Source organism: Podarcis gaigeae, assembly GCF_964106915.1.
Source record: "Podarcis gaigeae genome assembly, chromosome: 3".
Taxonomy (NCBI): domain Eukaryota; kingdom Metazoa; phylum Chordata; class Lepidosauria; order Squamata; family Lacertidae; genus Podarcis; species Podarcis gaigeae.
In genome coordinates this window covers 85,519,200-85,539,782 of record NC_139680.1, presented here as the reverse complement: position 1 = coordinate 85,539,782, position 20,583 = coordinate 85,519,200, and the positions used below count along the sequence as shown (strand labels likewise).

The 20,583-nt window shown below is 42.4% G+C and overlaps 2 protein-coding genes across 3 annotated transcripts in view; one reads left to right on the top strand and one right to left on the bottom strand.

The window, feature by feature from the left end:
- DNAH8 (dynein axonemal heavy chain 8) overlaps positions 1–5,074 on the bottom strand; it is a 139,051-nt gene extending 133,977 nt beyond the window's left edge. Inside the window, exons 1-3 of one of the 2 annotated variants that reach the window (XM_083731920.1) lie at positions 4,829–5,074; positions 2,982–3,460; positions 1,052–1,186 (exon numbers count right to left, since the gene is read on the bottom strand). In XM_083731920.1, coding sequence (XP_083588046.1) covers positions 1,052–1,186; positions 2,982–3,428 — 582 coding nt within the window. In that variant the 5' untranslated portion in view covers positions 3,429–3,460; positions 4,829–5,074. Of the gene's footprint in view, positions 1–1,051; positions 1,187–2,981; positions 3,461–4,414 lie in introns of both variants that reach the window. The other variant, XM_083731921.1, reaches the window with a different exon arrangement.
- Positions 5,075–8,140: 3,066 nt separating this feature from the next.
- On the top strand, positions 8,141–19,966 carry GLO1 (glyoxalase I). The gene is made up of 6 exons (XM_083732842.1): positions 8,141–8,279; positions 12,283–12,365; positions 13,929–14,069; positions 16,144–16,211; positions 17,940–18,029; positions 18,180–19,966. The coding sequence occupies exons 1-6, from the start codon at positions 8,199–8,201 to the stop codon at positions 18,284–18,286; spliced, it is 570 nt and encodes a 189-aa protein (XP_083588968.1). The 5' UTR covers positions 8,141–8,198; the 3' UTR covers positions 18,287–19,966.
- The last annotated feature ends 617 nt before the right edge of the window (positions 19,967–20,583 follow it).

The following is a 20,583-nucleotide window of genomic DNA, read 5'->3' as shown; positions in this document are numbered from 1 at the left end:
AACTGCATCACGACACTGGCTGTTTAATGGTTAATGATCTCTAAGAGAGAATTTCCCTTTTTCTCTGTTCCCCTTTTCTTTTTGCCTACTCTTCTCACAGCTACCAATCCCACCACATGCATACACACCACACAGACATGTAAGGGACAAAGTTGAGACCTCTGTACTCTGTCCCCAAACACTTCAGGAAGAGCATCGCAAGAGCCTCTCTCTTATGATAACAGTTCAGAAGCCCTGCTCCTCAATTTAGTGAACGTTGCGAGTCACTAAAATTGACCATACACTTGAGCTCTTGGGACTATCCTAAATTCTTCTGAGCTGCATCCTCTGTGCAATTTGCAACCAACGGGAAATCTGACCTGGAAGAAGCATGGGTCTCCTATTGGTACTGTGTGGTGGTTGTCATGAATCTGATGCTAATAAGCTTGTATAAACTTAAGACAGTGGTTTCATCCAGTGTGCCATGGCACCCTGGGGTGCCTTGAATGATGGTCAGGGGTGCTGTGGGCAACTCTGGCCTCTAACCCTCTTTCATTCCCTCCTCTGATGCCCTTTCACATCTCTGCCTCCCAAAGGTTTGCACAGCTATTTGTTGCAGCAGCCCTGGCTACAAGCTCCCCAGGCGAATAATGCCTCTGGGGCTGGCCAAGGGGTGCTTCCCAGGCCCCTGTGGAGCGGTGGGAGGAGGCACCTCTCTTTGGGGCAGGGGGGGCAGCTCAGAGAAGTGGGAGAGCAGCTGCAGTTGCCCAGAGCACTCCCAAGGAGAGGGGGGAGAGAGAGGAGGCTGAGGGAACACCCCACAAGCGAGTATGTTCGAAAAAGGGTGAGAGGCTGCCAGCTCTACATGCAAGGGGTGACACTACTGGACTCCTGAGTCCCACAGGGGTGCCGCAGAAAGAGTGTAGTTGGTCAAGGGAGCCATGGACCCCCAAAGGTTGAAAACTTCTGGCTTAAGAGATGAATGTGTTGACATTAAGAGGATTGAAGATTTAGTGAGCAAGGCTTAAAAAAATTATTAACTGTAAAAGCAACATCTGTAAAGCAAACTCACTGTTGGGCCGTCTAAAATTAGCTCTTCCACAGTTACGACGTCTAGTCCAAGTCTGTCTGACAGAATTTCAAATATATATTTATATGCGGCATTAACTTTCATTTTGCGGCCTTCCCTGGCTTCTTTAAATCGTGCCTAATGGAAAGAAAATGTGTTAAGAAATACTGCAATTCTGACTTCTTTTTCCTGTGAAACCTTTGTTTCCTAGGTCCCATAACCATACTGCAATTACACCTTAGTATGTGTAATTATAATAATCACAACTCCCCCCCCCCCCCCGTCGTGCTGGCTCCATTCCCCTCCACCTTCCTCAGTTGTCTCTCTTGCATACTTTTCTGTACTGTATTGTCAACCCATCTGGGTAGTGCTGTATAAATAAACAAACAAACAAACAAATAAATAGCATATTTAAAACTTTTCCCTAAACTGATTCTATCTAATACAGCGTGGGGGGCTATATTGCCCTCTGGAAAGCCTCTTGAGGGCCACATGTCAGTGGTGGTTAGGGATATAAGTGACAGGGGGTGGCTCAACAAATGTAAATTGTACCTTTCTACAGTAAGCTAGTTTCCATGCACACTCACACACCCTTCTGTATCCTTCCAGGCAAGCAAGAGGCATTGTGGGAGCTCAGGCACGTTACAGCCAAGCAGAAACATTTAGGGTGCAAATTTAACGTGGATTGGTAACAGCTCTGAGAGCCAGACAAAGAGGACTGGAAGGCCGCATTCAGTCTGAGGTCCTCCCCACCACCTGCTCTACTGCTACACTTTCATTTTTGTGTACCTGAGAATTTCTCCATTACTCTATCTCTGAAACAATAAAAATAAAAGAACAATGGTTGAGAGCCTGAAACTACATTATGGTTGCGGAAGGGCAAACTCTCGGCACAATCTGGAATGGGTTTGGCTAATATGAGATCAACTACAACAACTCCCCGCCAGTTCAAAACATGCCAAAAAAACTCCATTGCCAATTAAAGACAAAACAGCTGAGAAGCGGAGGCGGCAGAAGCCGACGGGATAATGCTGTTGTGTATTGAGTCAAAGGATTTTATATCTGCATTATTATTGTCTGTATTTGCATTAGGGTAAAGTAACTGCCTTTTGGTTCCAGAGGGTACAGCTACTATTGGTTCATTTAAGCTGCTGTATTTGGATCCTCTGTCTTATTGGTTGCCTCCAAAAGGCAGGACTGTGATTGCCTGATATTGTTCCCTCCAAAATGTATCCTTTCTAGCTTGTTCCCTGTCCCTATAAATGTAGCTCTCCCCTCCTCAGTCTTCAGTCTTGTTTGCTTTAATAAAGAAGTGTTACTAGAGAACTGTCTCCAGCATATTATGTCAAGAGAGCTGAAATCACAAACCCCACGTCACAACAAATGCTCTGCCTAGTTGAGGCTTTGAAGGGATCTGGAGGATCTGCCCTGAAACGTTACTAGTTTTAAGTCAGTTTCTATTCTCTGTAGTAATGCATGGATTGGGTAACACACTTGAACTACCTGCTGTTTATATCCTTTCCACCATAAAGACTTTTGAGTGCCAAAAGTTGTGCCTAGTTAGTATATTGGACAGGAAAATATCAACTGAGTACAGTGGATGCTCGGGTTGCGAACGTGATCCATGCGGGAGGCACGTTCGCAACCCACAGTGTTTGCAACCCACAGGGCATGTGCGGGCTGCGATTCAGCGTTTCTGCGCACGTGCAAAGCGTGATTTAGCGCTTCTGTGCATGTGTGACCACCAAAACCCGGAAGTAATCCGTTCTGGTACTTCCAGGTTTCGGCGGTCCATAACCCGAAAAAACGCAACCTGAAGCATCTGTAACCTGAGGTATGACAGTATAACGCATCATCTCACTAATACATGCCTAAATTTAAGTGGAAGGGCTTGTAAAACACACACACACACCCCAAACTCTGACACACAAACCTGTTTTTCCTTTAGAGTTTCCTGCAGAGACTGAACCCCACTGGTGCTCCGGCGGAATTTAGATGTCCTACGGCTTGCGGCGTCTCCCGGCCCACGGCCAGGGGGTCTAGGTCGACTACGTTCAGAAACTTCTTTTGGTTCTTCCTCTGCAGTTTCTCTGGCTCCGTCCTCCGCAGCTTCTCTAGCTGCGTCCTCGGCAGCTTCTCTAGCTCCTTCCTCTGTTGGACCAGGTTCAGAGTCTGCAGCCTCTGGTCCCCCAGGGCCGCCGAGTTCAGCATCTGCTGGGGGGCCTGCGTCAGGATCTGGGGGAGGCTGAGCATCCTCTGGACCAGGAGCAGCATCCATGTCCGTGGGTGCCTCTGGTTCAGGAGCAGGCTCTTGTGGTGCAGCAGCAGGCTCTGGAGCAGCGCCCTCACCAGCACCTGGAGCTTCTGGTGTCTCCTCCATTTCAAATGCTAGTGTGCAAACAACATCTGTGTCTATATGATAAAACAAAAATTAGAACATCAGTCACCACAAGGCTTGGGTTAGGCACTGGAACAACCTCCTAAGAGGAGTTCATCTCCACAAGGTGCCAAAGATTGCACTGACTGAAGTGTTAAGACAAATTGCTAGAGGACAAGAACAAGCAGAGACATTTTCAACAGATGATCAGAAATAAAAAATAAATAAAATTGAATTCCTTTTTTGACTGGAAGGCAGACAATAAAATCATTTCAAAACATTTACTGTGTTGGCCTGAATATAAGCTGCACACGCAAATAAGCCGAACCTTTAAAATTCGGGGGGGGGGGGGGGGGAGAGACAACACGTGGCAGTGACCGAGTGGTCTGAGCAAAAAAATGTGGCCCTAGAGGACCTGCACAGTGCACTGGGAAATGATGGGGGGGGGCTGCTGAAGGCGCCTCGACTCTTCTCCGAAGTGACAACCCTACACAGTGCAGCTGGGGGGAGATTTGCATAGGGCGGCAGTAGCAGCCTGCCTGGGCACTCTTAACCCACCAGTGGCTGCCCCCCCATACCGTGTGGCCTCCCTCTCCCTAACAGCTGTGGGGGCCTGGTGGGTAAGAAGAGACATTCTACCCGGGGGGGGGCAGCTCGCCTCATGCTGCGCCAGGCTTTTTGTAAGGTCACAAATATAAGCCACACTTTAATTTTTCACGGTCAGAATTTGGAGGAAAAAATATGACATATTCGGGCCAATAGGGTATTACAGCACATGATACTGCCTCTTTCTTTTTTTAAAAAAATATAATTTTTTTTATTAAACACTTTCAACATACCAAATTATCAATCCAAATAATCAGTTACGTTATTTTTCTCCTTCCCCCCATCCCTCCTTCTCCCCCCTGCCAAGGACGTCCCTCAGCTCCCCTCTCTTATTTCTTCGTACATATTGTTCTCTGCATGTTATTAATTGTACATATCCTTGCCTTATTTGTCATGTGTTCAACTAATAAATTTGTGGATGTTTATTCAAAACCTGCCAAGGAGTCCAAGTCATTTTGTTGCCTTTTAAAATAATTTGTAAAAAGTTCCCATTCTTCCTTGAAGTCACGATTGTCCTTGTCACGCAAGGACAAGGACAATAAATTATGTCAATTTAGCCATTCCGCATAGCTCATCAGTTTTTCTTGCCACTCTTCTTTCATTGGGGTTTCCTCATTCTTCCATCCTTGTGCTAAGACTATTGCCAATACTGCCTCTTTCGCCAGACCACTGAGACAGGGTTTCATTATACTGTACAGAGGGCAGCAGGTCTTCCTCTATAGGCTTCCTCCTCTAAAACAAGACACGAGATGTCAAGTATTCCCCTCTCTCCCAACACAAGAATGTCTCTGACTTACCTTGTTCAAAAAGATTAATGAACCACTAAGACAGTCACAGTGAATTCATCCACTGAGATCAGAGCAGTTTCTCTCTCCTCTTCAGAACAAAATGAAACCCAGGACTAGTGGGTGGAAGAATTCATAAAAAGCCGACTCACACAGCTAATGCAGTTTAAACAGGCTTCCAAGAACCCACCTGGGACTATATGTGGAAGGACACATTACATTCTAAGGTGTGCATGAACCACACTGGCAGTTGGGCACAGAACCTGCCCACTCAATAATGGGATGGAATCATGATGCAAGCCCAACTGTAATGTTGTATGGTTGCTTCCAGAATACCTGTTTATGGAGTGTTCATCTTGATCTGTTCGCACAACATCTGTGTGGATGCTATACAACATTGCTGTCAACTGGCAGTTGTTCCACATTTCCCCACCATTACTTTTCTTACCATGAAATGTCTTACTTTAAAAAAACAAACACACCACAAACGGTTTATTGCACAGAAGTGCAGCAGTGCTGTTGCTATTTATCATAAGGTACCCACTTTATTGCACAAATGATACATACAAGCATCTACTCAGATGGGGGAGAGATCCACACAAAAGTGTTGCTGACAGCTTGGAAGCAAACTATACAATCTCCATTGCTAGGCAAATACCTTTCATTGTGGCAGCCGAGGTGTACAAAAGCAGAATGTGCATCTAGCCTCTCAGGTACGGTAAATTCAGTGCACATGAAGACACACTGCAATACTCTAGATTCTGATCAGAAAGAACTAGGCTACCCAGGGCCAGTTGTATAAAGATTTGTGCTATTACTGCACCAACATTTTGCTTTGCTAAATAGCGGCAGCTGACTACCATTTGCTTATATACTTGAAAGGAAGTAAATGAGTGCACTTGACATCTCTGGGGTAGGCAATGCTAAACATGCTTCTTGCTTATCTCAGTCATTCAACTCATAAAAAATCTCTGAGTTAGATTTTACAGTATTTGCAAAGTTCTGTTTCAGCTTTTGTTTCTGTTAATTAGTCTCTCTCTCTCCCTCCCCCCTCCCTCCCTCCCTCTCTCCTATTTTATGGACACAGGGGTGCTGTGTACAAGGAGCAGGTCCACTTTAGGCCTGAATCAAAGTCTGCTTTCACAAAGCTGTGATGATCCTTCTACTGCTAAGGCTGAACAAACCAGATCCATCTCCATCTCTGTTGTATATTCTTTGTGAGCGAATGAGCAGAATGACACATTTTATTTTAAATGATGCACCAAAGATATGCACCATCTAGAGGTTGGGCTGCCTCTCGTGATATCATTGCCAAACTCAGCATGAATGTTCCCAGGAGGCAAGTGGGGGTCTATGTCAATGTTTGGATGCCTGGTGCCATTTTGAAACAAGATGGCAGATCAAAACGTGACTTTTGCATGAATTCATCTGTTTCTTGGCAAAGGGTTGGCTGCCTCTAAATATATTGCTGCCAAACTCAGCATGAGAATTCCCAATGTGTATGTGAGGGTGGGGGTGGTCTTTGCCAGGCACCATTTTGATTGTGACTTTCCCTATTTTTGGTGTAAGTTTGGCTGTCTTTCAATATATTGTCACCAACTTGACATGAAGATTCCCAAGGTGGAGGTGGCACTCTTCATTAACATTTGGACATCGTGTGCCATTTTGATCCATTTAAAAATCACAATGTTTTGGGATTTCTAAGCTTCCTGAGCAGTTCTGGGTACTCTTTTAGTGATATCATAATACTGTAATGATATTAATCTTTCTCAGTGCCAGAGTTTTCCACTAGGACCCTAAAACCAATTTCCCAAGTAACTGTTAATTTAGAGCACAAAACCATACTTTGCACATTGTGCTCATTAGCATTTAACAGTTCAATTATACACGTGTGTTTAGGATCATAGGCTACATCTCATTCTGTTCCTTGGTCACCTACAATTCCCCAAGTTTCCATAAAAAAGGGATTATGAAAGTGCTGTGAGAGCGGTTGCTCCGGTAAGGCAATAGGGCTACAGAATTCTTTAGGAAGTTTATCAGGTGATACCACAGTGCTTTAAAAGTACGACATGCGCGCGTGGCCCATGTCTTTCCAACAAGCTGCTGTTGCGTTGCCCAGCCTAACTCCACCACCACTCCCAACCAAAGACAACGCTTGCTACACATAGATTTGGGTCGTTCTCTGACCCTCTATGTGAACCTAGCCAAGGACTATCTCCTTGACCTTCTTCTTCATGGAGAAAAATGTCTCACACTGTCACAAATGAAAGAGGCTGTTAGCTTTGTTTCCCCATCTTAGAATATTTGTGCTGCAAATGGGCTGCCTATAAGCTTCTAAAGTAAGAGGTAAAAGAATGGGCATCCCTGAAAGGATTTTGACAGTATTGCTGAGGATAAACCAAATGAGGATCAGTAGCTGGTCGTGCCTTTTAAAGTTATCCTGCTTTTTCTACATTCTAGGCTTATCACAGATGATGTCTCCATTACTAGATAACTGCAAACACATGCATTCTCCATGAGAATCAGTAGCACAAGCTTTTGAACACTTGCTTTTTAAAAGAAATAGTGCGTAAAGAAGGTATCATGGTTTTAAGTTTTATATACATACTGATTTTTTATTAGTGAAGTACAACAAAAGTGTGGCCTGAAATTCTGGAGGTTGACTTCCTTCCAGTATAGCAGCTTAAATTCCACAGTAAAACTGAAGCACTTTTCTTATCTTGATGCTCTTTTTCTGTCAAAACGTGTTTTTTTTTACTTTGGGACATTACCACCACACTTGAGGTGGTACGCAGCCTGTGGAAAAAGTCAGAAGTTTACATCAAAGACAGGAGCTAACATAAGCCCACATCACTCAGAAAGTAAAGAGGTAGAAGTTCTACAACAAAATAAACAAGCTCAGCACATTAAATGGAATGAAGTTGGTTGCATAGCATGGCAGGAGAGTTCTCTGACTTTCTTCTCGAATGCATTAGAAACTTGGCATTGACTTGAAAATGGTTACCAAGATTGTAAAATATTGTGCCTATAGTGCTTTCAGTGTCCGGGTGGAATTTTTTAGCTAACCATTTTTTATGATCTGAATTAACATTTACTGCTTCCGCGTCCCTGAAAAGGGAACAGTGTCGCAATCTGCGAAGGACGGGATTAAAAATCACCTGCTTTGCTGGGGATTCTGGGAGTTGTAGGAACAGAGATTTCGTCCTAGGGAAGCGGCGCTGCTATAGGCGGAAGGGATTGCATGACGCGAGGTGCCCTAATTTGCATGACTGTTCACTATTGGCCAGAGATTCAGGGAACCTCGTTCTCCCTGTCGCGACAGCTAGACGCTTGTAGGGTTTAAGATCCACTCCGGGAAGCAGTTCGTCTCCAGAGCCTCAACATGTCCGAGCAAGGGGAGCCCGTCGGCCTCACCGATGAAGCCGCCTTCAGTGTCTGCTCCGACCCTCATCCCAGCACGAAGGTAAAGCGAGGAGATGATTTTTAATGTGTGCATATATAAAATGGAGGGAGGGTTGCTTTTTGTAGGGGGCGCAGAATTGCAAAGCGTTGGGAAGTTGCATTAACTCCTTGCAAGGGGATCTCTCCCTCTCCCTTTGCAAGCGGCGTGCAAAAGAGACGGGCTCGGTTCTCTTTTCGGGCTTGGAGATACAGAGCCGAGGCAGGGCCCGCCAGCGATCGCCTTTCACCCGAATATTTGCGTGGCTGAACTTTAGCGCAGTGACCCGAAGGATCATATATCTCCCGGCATGCTTGAGCTCGCCGGCTATCGCGGTTTAGAGTCTCTGTGCGATCTGTTCTTGGTGCGGAGCTGTAGTCTTTCCTGGGAGAGTATATAGCGAGATCCTTTAACCTACGTTTGTCTTGCTTTAGCTGTTCGCCCAGGCCTATGCATTTCCATTTACTTGGAAATGCCCTACTAAGTAAAGCATTGTTCGCAGGGCTACTACACACGCTTTCCTGAGAAATAAGCCTCGTTGAGTTTGTGTAGGATTTCGGCATAACTCGTGTAAGGTTGTGGCCTGGCTTGGGCTGCAATCCAGTGCACACCTAACCCATTCAACACAGTAGGACCGTTGAGAGAACCTGCTTGGAAATGTACTGCTAGTGGCTTTAAAATATAATTTCTTGCAATGCTTTTGCATGCATAGAAATAATCTGGAATAAAGACACTGTACTTCAGGCATAGGCAGACTCGGCCCTCCAGATGTTTTGGGACTACAACTCCCATGATCCCTAGCTAACAGGACCTGTAGTCAGGGATGATGGGAATTGTAGTCCCAAAGCATCTGGAGGGCCGAGTTTGCCTATGCCTGCTCTACTTTAACCCCAAACAAAGCATTTTGCTCAGTCCCATTTGTTTCTGTGTCAGACTAGGACACAGAGTTTGACTGTTATTGCACAGTCATATGTATTTTAGAAACCATTCTGGAACTGTTGCATCTGCAACCCCAGTTTAAAATACAGGCAATTCCCAATTTACACAGGGGTTAGGTTTCAAGGCAAGTGTGTGTGTGTATAATTTATTTTCAATTTAAAAAAATCCAATATATGCCACATTGTATCAATACCAGATTACCCCACACATTTCTCATTAACATTAAAAAATAATCAAGAAGAACACATTTTTACACACACACCCCAAATCCCCAGACTTCCCTCCACCCCCTCTTCTGGTTCTTTAAATAAACCAAATCATCTTACATTCCAGATCCCTTTACCCAGTTTTCCAACTACTAAACAATTAAACTTGTGGTGTACATCACAGATGTTTTAAACATTCAGACCATTTTATACATTACACAGCTATGTTTTCGTGTTATTTCCCTTTCTAATTATCCTTACTGTTGCTTTTTGCAAGCATTTAATCCATGTCTGCTGCTGTCCCAATTTATTTACAACCGCTGGCCCCGAAATAAAAACCATTTTCCAGACTGTTATCCATTCTTTTTTTCCTACTTTGGCATATCTCCTCTGAAAAAGGCTTCCCATTAGGACAATTCCCCATTTTAGCCCTTCTTCCTTCCAAATTTCTCTCTGTCTCCACAGTTGTGATTTCACCCAAATTTCTCTAACTATTTGCTGTCTGTACTCATATTTAAAGCTCCTTAAAGTCTCAGTTGTGTTTATTGAGCCAACTTCAAGCTTCTTCCTTCTTTTATTCTTCCCAACAGGAAATCTTATAATCCTCAGCAAAGCTCTTCATATACCATAGATTCCGGCGTATAAGACGACTTTTTAACCCCGGAGAAGAGGGTTATACGCCGGATATGGGCGGTGCGGAGCAGAGCCCACCCACTGCTGTTTCGGAAGCAGCAGCAATGGGCAGCGGGCTCCGCGCTGCGCGGCTTTCTCCCAGCACAGAGCTGCCCAGCGTATTAGGCGACTGGGCTTATAAGACGAACCCCCAAATTGCAGCTGCCAATTAGGGGGGGTCGTCTAATAGGCTCAGTCGCCTAATATGCCGGAATCTACGGTATCTTAATCCAAGTCTCTTCTGCTGAGTTCCTCAACACAGTACAAAATTAAATTCCCAATTTTATAATCCATTAGTGATAATAATGCAATTATGATAGAGTTCAATTGTTAAGAACTTTCCTTTCCACAACCATAAACGAAAGGTTTGAGACAGTGGTGTTAGGGCTCCCTGACTCTCCCAGGAGTCCGGCACCACCTTCCCTTTTCTGCCTCTCAACACAGCATCGTAGCCACTTTTAAAATCTCCTGATATTGGCAATCAGTAAAGAATGGGTTTTGGTGGCTCATCAACAGACACTGGCCACAAGTTTTTAATAAAACAAGTTCTCTTACTTGCAGCTTTTCACCATGTAACGTAATTTATCCAGAAATCGAAGGGTGGACCTCCTGTTTAAACCCTTCTTGTATCGCCAAATCTAGTCTAATTTAATCCAATCTGATTGACACTCTGCACACCTTTGGAGGCGCCTTGCCATGGCTCACTCACCTCTAACCTCTGTGGGCTCGGGTCTGTCAGACCCGCGCTCCCTATTCTGTCGGCAGGAAGCCGGAAGTGAAATTGTGTATATTTGAAACACCACTGGAAAAGCTTGCAAATGCCCTCTAACCCTATGGAAACCCTTTAAAAACCTTTTGAAAAGACAGTAACACTTGCCAGACATCACAATCTCTTCCTTCAAACCACCTTGCTCAAAATTATTCAAAAACCAAATTAATCAATTTGAGATGACTTCCCGTGTACTGGGTTTCAGGTTACAAAGTTCTTATTTCTTTCTGCTTTCATAATCTTAATTAATCCAGTAACAACAGTTCCGGTCTTAATCCTTTGTTGACAGCCACTGGTTTCTTGACTTTCATTCAGAGTTACATATTTAATAACTTTTATTTCTGCAAGCGGAATTTGTATCCAATAAATTTCATGTGTGAGATGTTAATTCCATTTGCTTCTTCATTTTCCCTGCTGTAATCCGATCATAAAAGGCATCTATGCGTCTACATTTTCACTTTTTCTCCTCCTCTCAGATGTTGTTATTTCCACTGCATCACTGCGCCATCTTAGTTTGTCTGAGCGAAGGTCTGTTCTTGCCACAACTCTTAACTACTTCCAAGTGGTGTACGAACTCAATTCTTGGATGTGGGCTATACATAACACTTTTGTTTCCTCGTAATTCCTAATAACAGTTTCAGTTAGTTCTGAATTAGTGAACATGTTTCTCCTTAGAATTGGATAAAATAAGGGTGTGCCATTTATGCTGCTGAAATCTCATAAATCCATTTCCCCATTTCTTTATATAATTTATTTTCTGAATGGTCTGAATTTATTTCAGAGAGAGTTTAAAATAGAGACTTTGATGTTCAAATCAAATGTTTGTGTTCCTCCGCCACCTCCACAAAGATCTCAGCTGAGTGGTGATGTTTTTGCCACTGGCAGTAGTAAGTGCAGAGCCTCAAAGCAGGGTGTTTTGGGAACAGGGCACTGGCAGCGTTGGATTTAAAACATTGTGGATCCTCTGAGAGGCCTAGTACTTCAGGCCTCTCAGTAATGCCAGCCTGGAGCTGTTGCAGTGAAATGGTAAGAAAAGCCATCCCTTTCTGCCCTTGCTTGCCAAGGTGGCCGTGTTTGGGATTTGGCAAAGACTCTACTGCCCTGCTCCTCCCCCCCCCCCCCCAAGTTTTGCTTGCAATGTAACAAAACAGTCTTATGTCTACTCACTCACAAATGAGTCTTGCTCTAGGCAGTGAGGCTTACTCTTTAATAAGTATGTTTAGGATTGTAGCCTTTCACTTTAACTACATAATTTGTTCATCTGGCACTATTCACAGAACTGTAATAATCTTGAAGGCATTAACTGTATAGTTTCTGTACACTTTTTGTATGTTTTGTATGTGGAGCTCGAATTAACAAAATCATTCAAGTAAAAGCTACATTCCAGTGTTGAATGCCGTTCATGGTTGACAACAATTTAACAAGTTATATATTTCTGTAGGATTTTCTGCTACAACAGACGATGCTCAGGGTAAAAGATCCCAAAAAGTCTCTGGAGTTTTATACTAAGGTTCTCGGAATGACGTAAGTACCAACTGATTTTTTTTGGCTGGCTCTTTTTTTTCTCATTAGCGTCTCACAATCGTCTGTTCTAAACTGCAAGCCTGCCAGTCCTGTAAAGATACGAGATTGGAGACATAATTGCATGACCTGCTTTTAGCATGGCTTAAGATGCAACAAATTTGAACAAGAATGTTTCTAAATATTTCATCTTGGTGATACAGAGCTTAACAGTGGGACATAAAAGTTCTGCCTCTCCTAGAACTGTGAAGTGATCCACACCATGGTGAACAAACTGCTCATCTACCTGCCCCACCAACTGGTAGAAACTGGTCAGAGATTAGAGCTTGGTAATGTTGCCTGTGAAACAGCATTCCTGAGTAGAAGTTACATGCCCTGGTGATTCTGAGTTCTCTCCACACCATGGAAATCTGTTTGCTGCTAGAGGGAGGAATGGGAGGTTGGAGAGGCCCTGTACTCTAGATCAGTGTTGGAAATTAGCCATGAGCCAGGCATACAGTTTGGGTCCAATTATGCCCATGTGGTGATCTCTGGATGCCAAGGTGGCAACTGATGAAAGCAAAATGTCACTTAGAGAAGGATCTGAAATCTTTTCTTTGATGCCTGAATTTGTTTTATTCTGGGTTGTATCTCTGATGTTTTAATGTGTTGTAAACGGCTTTGAGATTTGTTCTTTAAAATATAAAATGGTACAGTGGACGCTCGGGTTGCGAACGTGATCTGTGTGGGATGCACGTTCGCAACCTGCAGCGTTCGAAACCCGTGTCTGTGCATGCACGGGTTGCAATTCGGCACTTCTGCGCATGTGCAAAGCGCAATTTAGTGTTTCTGCACATGCACGACTGCCGAAACCCGGAAGTAACCTGTTCCGGTACTTCCGGGTTTCGGCGGTCCGTAACCCGAAAAAACGCAACCTGAAGCGGCTGTAACCCGAGGTATGACTATATAGAAATGAAATGAATAATAGCAATAACAATAACAAAACTTTCTGAATAAAAAAAGGCACCTAGACATGGAGCCTCAGCGGTGGTTGGTTTGGATTGCTGTCCAAGTAAGCATGCCGAAAAAACACGCTGTGCACTTTTTAAAATTAAAAGGCAAACAGCCCCAACTATTTGTTTGCGTCTTCTTGCCTATGGCATACATATGGGACATAGTACTGTATTGTCCCATAAATGGTAGTGCTGAGAGTATCATGTTCTGCATTTCTGGCAGTCTTGTTATAACTATGAAGAACAGCAGCAAATGTTGACTTTCTAGACTACAGTAATTGAGTATGTTAGTCTTCTGCAGTAAAAACACCAAATTACCTTGTGGCGCTATAAAAATAGATTATTGTCTAAGTTTTCTTTTGATCTATCTCTGAAGTGGATTCTTGTCTGCAAAAGCTTGAATCATCATAAATTTGTTACCCTTTAAGGTGCCACAAGGCTTATATTTTCTAAATGTTCATAACTTTTTTGACATGAACATGAGAACTTGATAACACACTCACCAAAGACATTCTAAGTTTTGTAATCTCTGCTTTTCTCACATAAATTTAATTTCAAGATGTTTCTCTTCTAGCCTACTCAACAAGTTTGACTTCCCTGCTATGAAGTTCTCTCTCTACTTCTTGGCTTACGAAGATAAAAATGATATTCCAAAAGATAAAAAAGAGGGAATTGCGTGGACTCTGTCTAGAAAGGGCGTATTAGAACTGACACAGTGAGTGTTAAAACTGTGTTCTCTAAATCATGTTTTTTCCTTGTATTTTGATTATTCTGCTGATTATTAATATAGTTGAAGCAGTGTTTGACTTTCTTGTGAGCAGAGTGCCTTTCTTACACACCAGCTAGCTTTAGGTGTTCACCTAAACCCTCCTGCACATTCAAACTGGAGTGGACTGTCCCAGATTACGCATGAAATGCAGAAGTAGCAGCTACAGAATGAAAATTACTCCTAGCAAATGTTTAGTTTGCAAAGTTTAAAATGTGGCAAGAGGTACAGAATTGTTTGTGACAGCAAAGAAGTTGTCAAAACAAAATAAAAAAATTCCTTCCAGTAGCACCTTAAAGACCAACTAAGTTAGTTCTAGGTATGAGCTTTCGTGTGCATGCACACTTCTTCAGATACACTGAAACAGAAGTCACCAGACCTTTCTATATAGTGAGAAGGTGGGGAGGGGTATTACTCAGAAGGGTGGTGGGAATGGGTGATTGGCAGATAGCTGTGATGAGCCTGTTGACGACTCTTAACGACTGCAATAGGTCTAACAGGAAAAAGCAAGGGGTGAGAAGGTGAAAAATGGCTTTGTCATGTATAATGAGATAAGAATCCAATGTCTTTGTTCAAACCAGGTCTCTCCATGGTTTTAAGTTTGGTGATAAGTTGCAATTCAGCAGCTTCTCTTTCTTATAGACTGGAGGTGCTTTAAGGTGCTACTGGAAGGATTTTTTTTATTTTGTTTTGACTATGGCAGACCAACACGGCTACCTATCTGTAACAAAGAAGTTGTGTTCATTATACCAACTCTGCTTCTCAAAGCATATGCTTGTCACTTAACACTGAAATAAAATGCACATATTTGGCATATGTTGCAAATCATAACAAAATCTATTTTGGTGCTTGTCAGTATGTCACCATATGATGCTAGTGTGAAAATGAAAGCATATCCAGAATGTTTTGACTAAAATGTTAGGCATCAGTAGATGTTAAGAATAAATCCTAATATATTCTTGTCACTTAACTACAACAAAACTCCCCCTCAAATGTCTAGTACAGTGTACATGGCTGGAAGCAGAGCACTGATTAAATAATAGACCGAACTTTGCCTGCGCCTTCCCTTATTTCGGTGCTAGGACAAGCTTGTTTGTCGCTCTCTGAAATTGCATTTGAGACTTTTTGATTTGGTGTGCTTTTTTGTGATTAATGAAGGGGCAGCACTAGAGAGTGGGAGCAATGCCTGAGATTGTCCTTTCTGTTTCACTACTATCGCCCCCATCTACACTATGCGTTTGAAGCAGTAGCCTGGAATCTGTAGTTTGTAGTGGATGCTGAGAGTTATTAGGAGACACCTATTCCCCTCACAGAGCTACAGTTCCCTGAGTGGTTTAAACAGTCAGTCTTTCTTCCCAGGGGAACTTTGGGAACCTCAAAACATGGTTCCGCACAAGAAAATGGTCAGTTGAGCTACATTGCTTCTGTCAGGCCAGTTTCTGACAAAAAGTTTACAACATTTGCCAGCTCTTTTTCAAGTTATGAAAAAAGATCCTGTTTGTCCTCCAAATTCCTTCTAGGTTCTTATGGGTTTTTTTCACACACCTATCCTGAATTCCATTCCATTATACTTCATAGTGTTTTTTTTGTCTCATTTCCCCCCACATCTGCTCTAGCATTTCTATGATGCAACTGGTTTTTGATGCTGAGTCTTCCATCTTCTTGGCCTTAGTTTGCTTTGAGCAAAACATAATTACAAATATAAAATGGTTCTAATATTTGTCAATGAAGTGAAAAGACTTCCTTCAATAAAATGGCTTTTTCAAGTGAATAATGTTATATTAATATCATCTTAATCCATGACTTAATATTTTGTTTAATATTGTTTCTAGTAACTTGGAAAGGTTCATCATTTTATCTGTTCATGTTGTATACCCCTGATGGCTGGGTCTCTTCTCCTCACAAGCACTGTTAAATGTTCTCTTTTGCTATTGTTATAACTGTGTTTATCACCATGCATTCTTATTTTTGTTCTTATTCTCTTTCCCTCCCTACCCCCCACATCCCTCTTCTTCTTTTCTAGTAACTGGGGCACTGAAAATGATGAGAGTCAGGCTTACCACAATGGCAATTCAGATCCCCGAGGATTCGGTATGTTGTAAAGCAGGGGTGGTTAGCCTTTTTAGGATCAAGGGCTGCATTGACCCATGGTCAGTCTCTTGCGGCCAAAGTGTAAAAGTGGGCATGGTCAATTAAAAAGGATACATTCTGCAGGGTGGGGTTGGGGATCTTGGAAATCACCAGAACAATTTGGAATCACAATAGGGTACCAGCAAAAATGGTAAGCAAAACTAAATAAATTATTATTATTATAATTTTAAATGACAAGTGGGCGGGGGGGGGTCTTTGAAGGTCACAAAAAGAGATTTTAGTATTACAATGGGTAACCTAAGGGAGTAGTCGGTAATTTTAAAAAACACTTTTTAAATTGGGAACATTTGCCTCAGGGTAAAAAGCCTCTTGGGGGAGGGGCAGATGCAGGCCGTGGTAAGTCACCCCTGTTGTAAAGAAAGCTGATGTGGGTAATGCTCACATTTCTTTTTCTTCCCGTGAATTTCAACAAAACCTATCTTAACTAGTAGATGCCAAGAACATAGGTGTAATCCAATTCCAGAGTTTTCACCAGGTTTTATAGACTTAAAGCTAACTGGGGTAATTGAACTTATAAAGGCAGAATAACTGGATTCATAATTACTTCAGAGAATTTGGCACAAAATCTTGAGAACAATTTCTACATCTTGAGGAAGCAACAGCAGTTAAGGGTGTGTCTTGAATAAATGTGTGGATCTGGTGTACACGTTATTCTGCATCTTTCTCTTTCTGACTCACAGCTCTTTAGTAAGTGTTCCTCTAGGGAGGAAAAGAGTGCCATTTTCCTGTAGGTGCTCCAACTCCGATGGCAGTGACTCATAAACTGCAGACAATAGTGCTTTATTTCAGTTAAAGTTGGCTTTTCAGTTGTGTGTGCCTTGTTGCCCTTACCCTGTCCCCCGGTGCCCCACCAGTTTGGTTTGTCATGGGTGTTATTCCTGTCACATCATAGAGCTAGCCACAGTTGGTGAGCCTGTTTTAATGGAAAGGTGACATAAAGCCAACTTAGATGGCTTCAGAAAGGGATGGGGAGCCTGTGACCAGGTGTTGTTGGGACTATGACTTTCATCATCCCTCACTGTTGGACATGCTGACTGGGACTGATGGGAAGGCCACTAGTCCTGATGGGTATATGCTACCTCCAGGATCAGCAGCATGCATCTAAATATCTGTTGCTGTGGTCCAACTGTGTGAGAAGGATGTGGCATGTGATGATGTGGGATTCCCCATAGGCTTCACAGCTCATTGGCCACGGGGGGGGGGGGCAGACAGATGCTGTGCAAGATAGGCATTGGGTCTAATTTAGCAGGGATCACTCTTAAGCAAATGTTTGATGAACAAACTATGAAATCCTCTCCCCCACACAAAAACTATCAACCATTTAAAAGAAGAACTGAGGATGGCTAGCTTCTGCATTCTGTTTTCCTGTTGTTGGGTCTGGAAGCATATTTTCACACAACATACCGCTGTGTAAGAGGTCAGATATCAACAAGCGCTTCACAGTGATTGTCACTGTGTACTCTGATGTAGCTCGGATTATGCATGCAATACCATCCCCAGAGAACCGTAACATACATTTATGCTATGGTATAAATTAACTCTGTAATATTAAGTACACTTTCTACATTGTAACAAAAAAACTGATTTGCAATTGAGTTAAGAAAAGAAGGTTTTATTCACATTTCTATTAAAAACATCATTGCCTTTGGTTACTTTGTTGTTTTTCAGGTCATATTGGAATTGCTGTTCCTGATGTAAATGCAGCTTGTAAAAGATTTGAGGAGCTGGGAGTGAAATTTGTCAAAAAACCAGACGATGGTAAGTCTTCGGTGTAAATAGTGGCTCTCAAATTGTAAGTTGGCTCATGTTTGTTTACTTGTTTGCTTGCTAAACTAGTTTTAGAGGCTTGAAACATGAATTTGTTGAGGACTTCTATTAAAGCTTATAAACTATATTTCTCTTTTGTAGGTAAAATGAAAGGACTTGCTTTTATCCAGGATCCTGATGGCTACTGGATTGAAATCCTGAATCCGAACCATATGATAAATATAATCCCGATTGGAAATACTGCGTAGTGATCTTGCCATCAAGAGACCGAAAATTCTTAACAATGTCCTCCTGATTTAACAAAAGGTTGTTCTAGTCATTCGCCAAATGATAAACAAATGGGAATAAACAGTATTCTCTTTCCCCTTGCTATGTCTGCAAAGGTAGGAGATGGGAAGCTTCCATTTCTAGCTTGTGGTGAGCTATACTTTTGACAATGCAGAAAGCTATGGTTTGCCACCCACAAACTTGGAAGTGTAAGCTTCTAATATCTTTTCCCAATGCACGAACAAATGCAAGGAGGATGCATATGAATGAGGCTTAGCACTGCTTATTTTCATAAGAAAAGGCTATGGTTTGTGCTGACTGTATTTAAGAACCCACACGGTGGTGTGCACTTCCAAATGTACAACAGATAAACTGTGATTTTGAGCTGCTTATCTTTTGTCTTTGATCTGTACATTTCACAAGTTCTTTCCTGTCTGCACAGAGCAGCAGCATTTTGAGATGTATCAACAGTCATAACTGGTTTATCAGTGGTTTGTGAATTCAGATGTAATGGCAGACAATAATTAGTGCAAACCATGACTGAGCTTCACACAAGTTCAAACATTTTTTTAAAGAAAATCCCATAGTTTGCCATACTGCTTGAATGTAGCCAGTATGTTCTGGAATTAGTTACTTGGTTTATCCTGCACAGAAATCATAATTGTAACCTTTTCGTAGCTGGCCACATTTTGTAGTATAATATGGCCAGATTCTTATTCTTAGTTAATTTTTAGTTTTGGTATGCAATATGGCTGCAGTTGGATTATTTAAACATGCTGGCAAAATACAAGACTGTTTAGATCTTTCATGTTTTATGAACTGGAAGCAAATACTGAAGTCTTGTTCCTTTTCTCTTTGATGGTGGCAAAGCTGCATTTGTTGAGGATTTTTATCATGACCCCTTCATGGGTGTATAAGACTACTTCAGCTGCAGTTACTAGTGATTAAGGCCCATTGAACTCGTGAGATATGCTTCTGAGTAAGACATATATAGAATTGCCATGTTAGTCTGCATTGTTCCTGAATCCAGTTGTTGCTTTGTGCCTTGAACCCAAGTGCACAAGTTACTATGAATGAAATGGCAGTGTGCAGTTAAAGATGAACAGACAAGTACTACACTTACGGTATGAATGCTAGTTACAAGTGCTTGAAGTGGGGTAGGATGCCATCCCACTTTTCAGGCAGACATAATTCACTTTGGCTTAGCCATCCCATTTTGTTCCTCTCCCACTTCATGCACTGCTGTATATCACACCCACAGTTGCCCTTCAGGAGCTAGGTGGCATGATACGTATTTTCTTCTTAATATCAATTTTGTCTTGGTATACAGTAGCTCTAACATAAACTAAAGCCTAGATATCTGAAATGTTAATGTACCACCTGTTGTGCTCTTTACCTGTCTTCAGTGGGTTTCTAGTTGTTTCCAAGCTCTCCCAAGGTTTACAAAACTGACACATGAACTAGTTGGTCTTCATCAGTGTTTAATTTGTATTGACACATTTAGACTATGCAATCCACACTTTGCCGAATAGCCCTGACTCAACTGTCTTTGTTAATTGGGGCATTGTTAGCAGCACTTTAGATCTCCTTTTGGGATTAACCAGCCTTGAGTGCAGTGTTGACATCAAATAATAATAATAAAAATATTTTCAAGATAAAAACTCTGTGCGTCCTTCTTTTGTCAGAACACATGGAAGAATATGTAAATGAGGAACAAAGTGCCCTGCACCATTCTTCTCTTCCCCCCCAAAAAACCTCTTCTTTTGGCACCCTCCCATGCAACTCTTCAGAATACTCTGCTTGCCTGAGAGGAAAGGAACAACTGTAATGACTGTGAACAGAATTGCTGGCAGGGCTGAGTTTGTCTGGGTCACTTCACATAGGACAGAAGGAAGCTGCCTTATACAAGCAGCTCTTGGTTAGCACAGAACTGGTTGTTGAGATAGTCCTGGAAGTTGAGGTAGCCTAGGGGTGGGGTTGCTGTTCAGGGCAGAGCTGTGCCTGGTTCAGGAGCTTGAGGAGGAACACATTGGCCAGGGCAGTGCTTCTCAGTTTGTCACATGTTTATTGTTTCTTGGCTAAGTTAAGCTTCATGATTCTTTGAAAACTTATTTGGAGTTGAATATTTCGGTGACAGTTCAAGGTAATGTATATAAGCAACCTTCTTACTGGCATCTTTAATAATGTCTTTTAATCTATAATACATAATTGAAAAGTTCGCTACTTCTCGCCAGCATAATTTCAAAGCCCCATAGGGGGTGTATAAACACATTAAAAA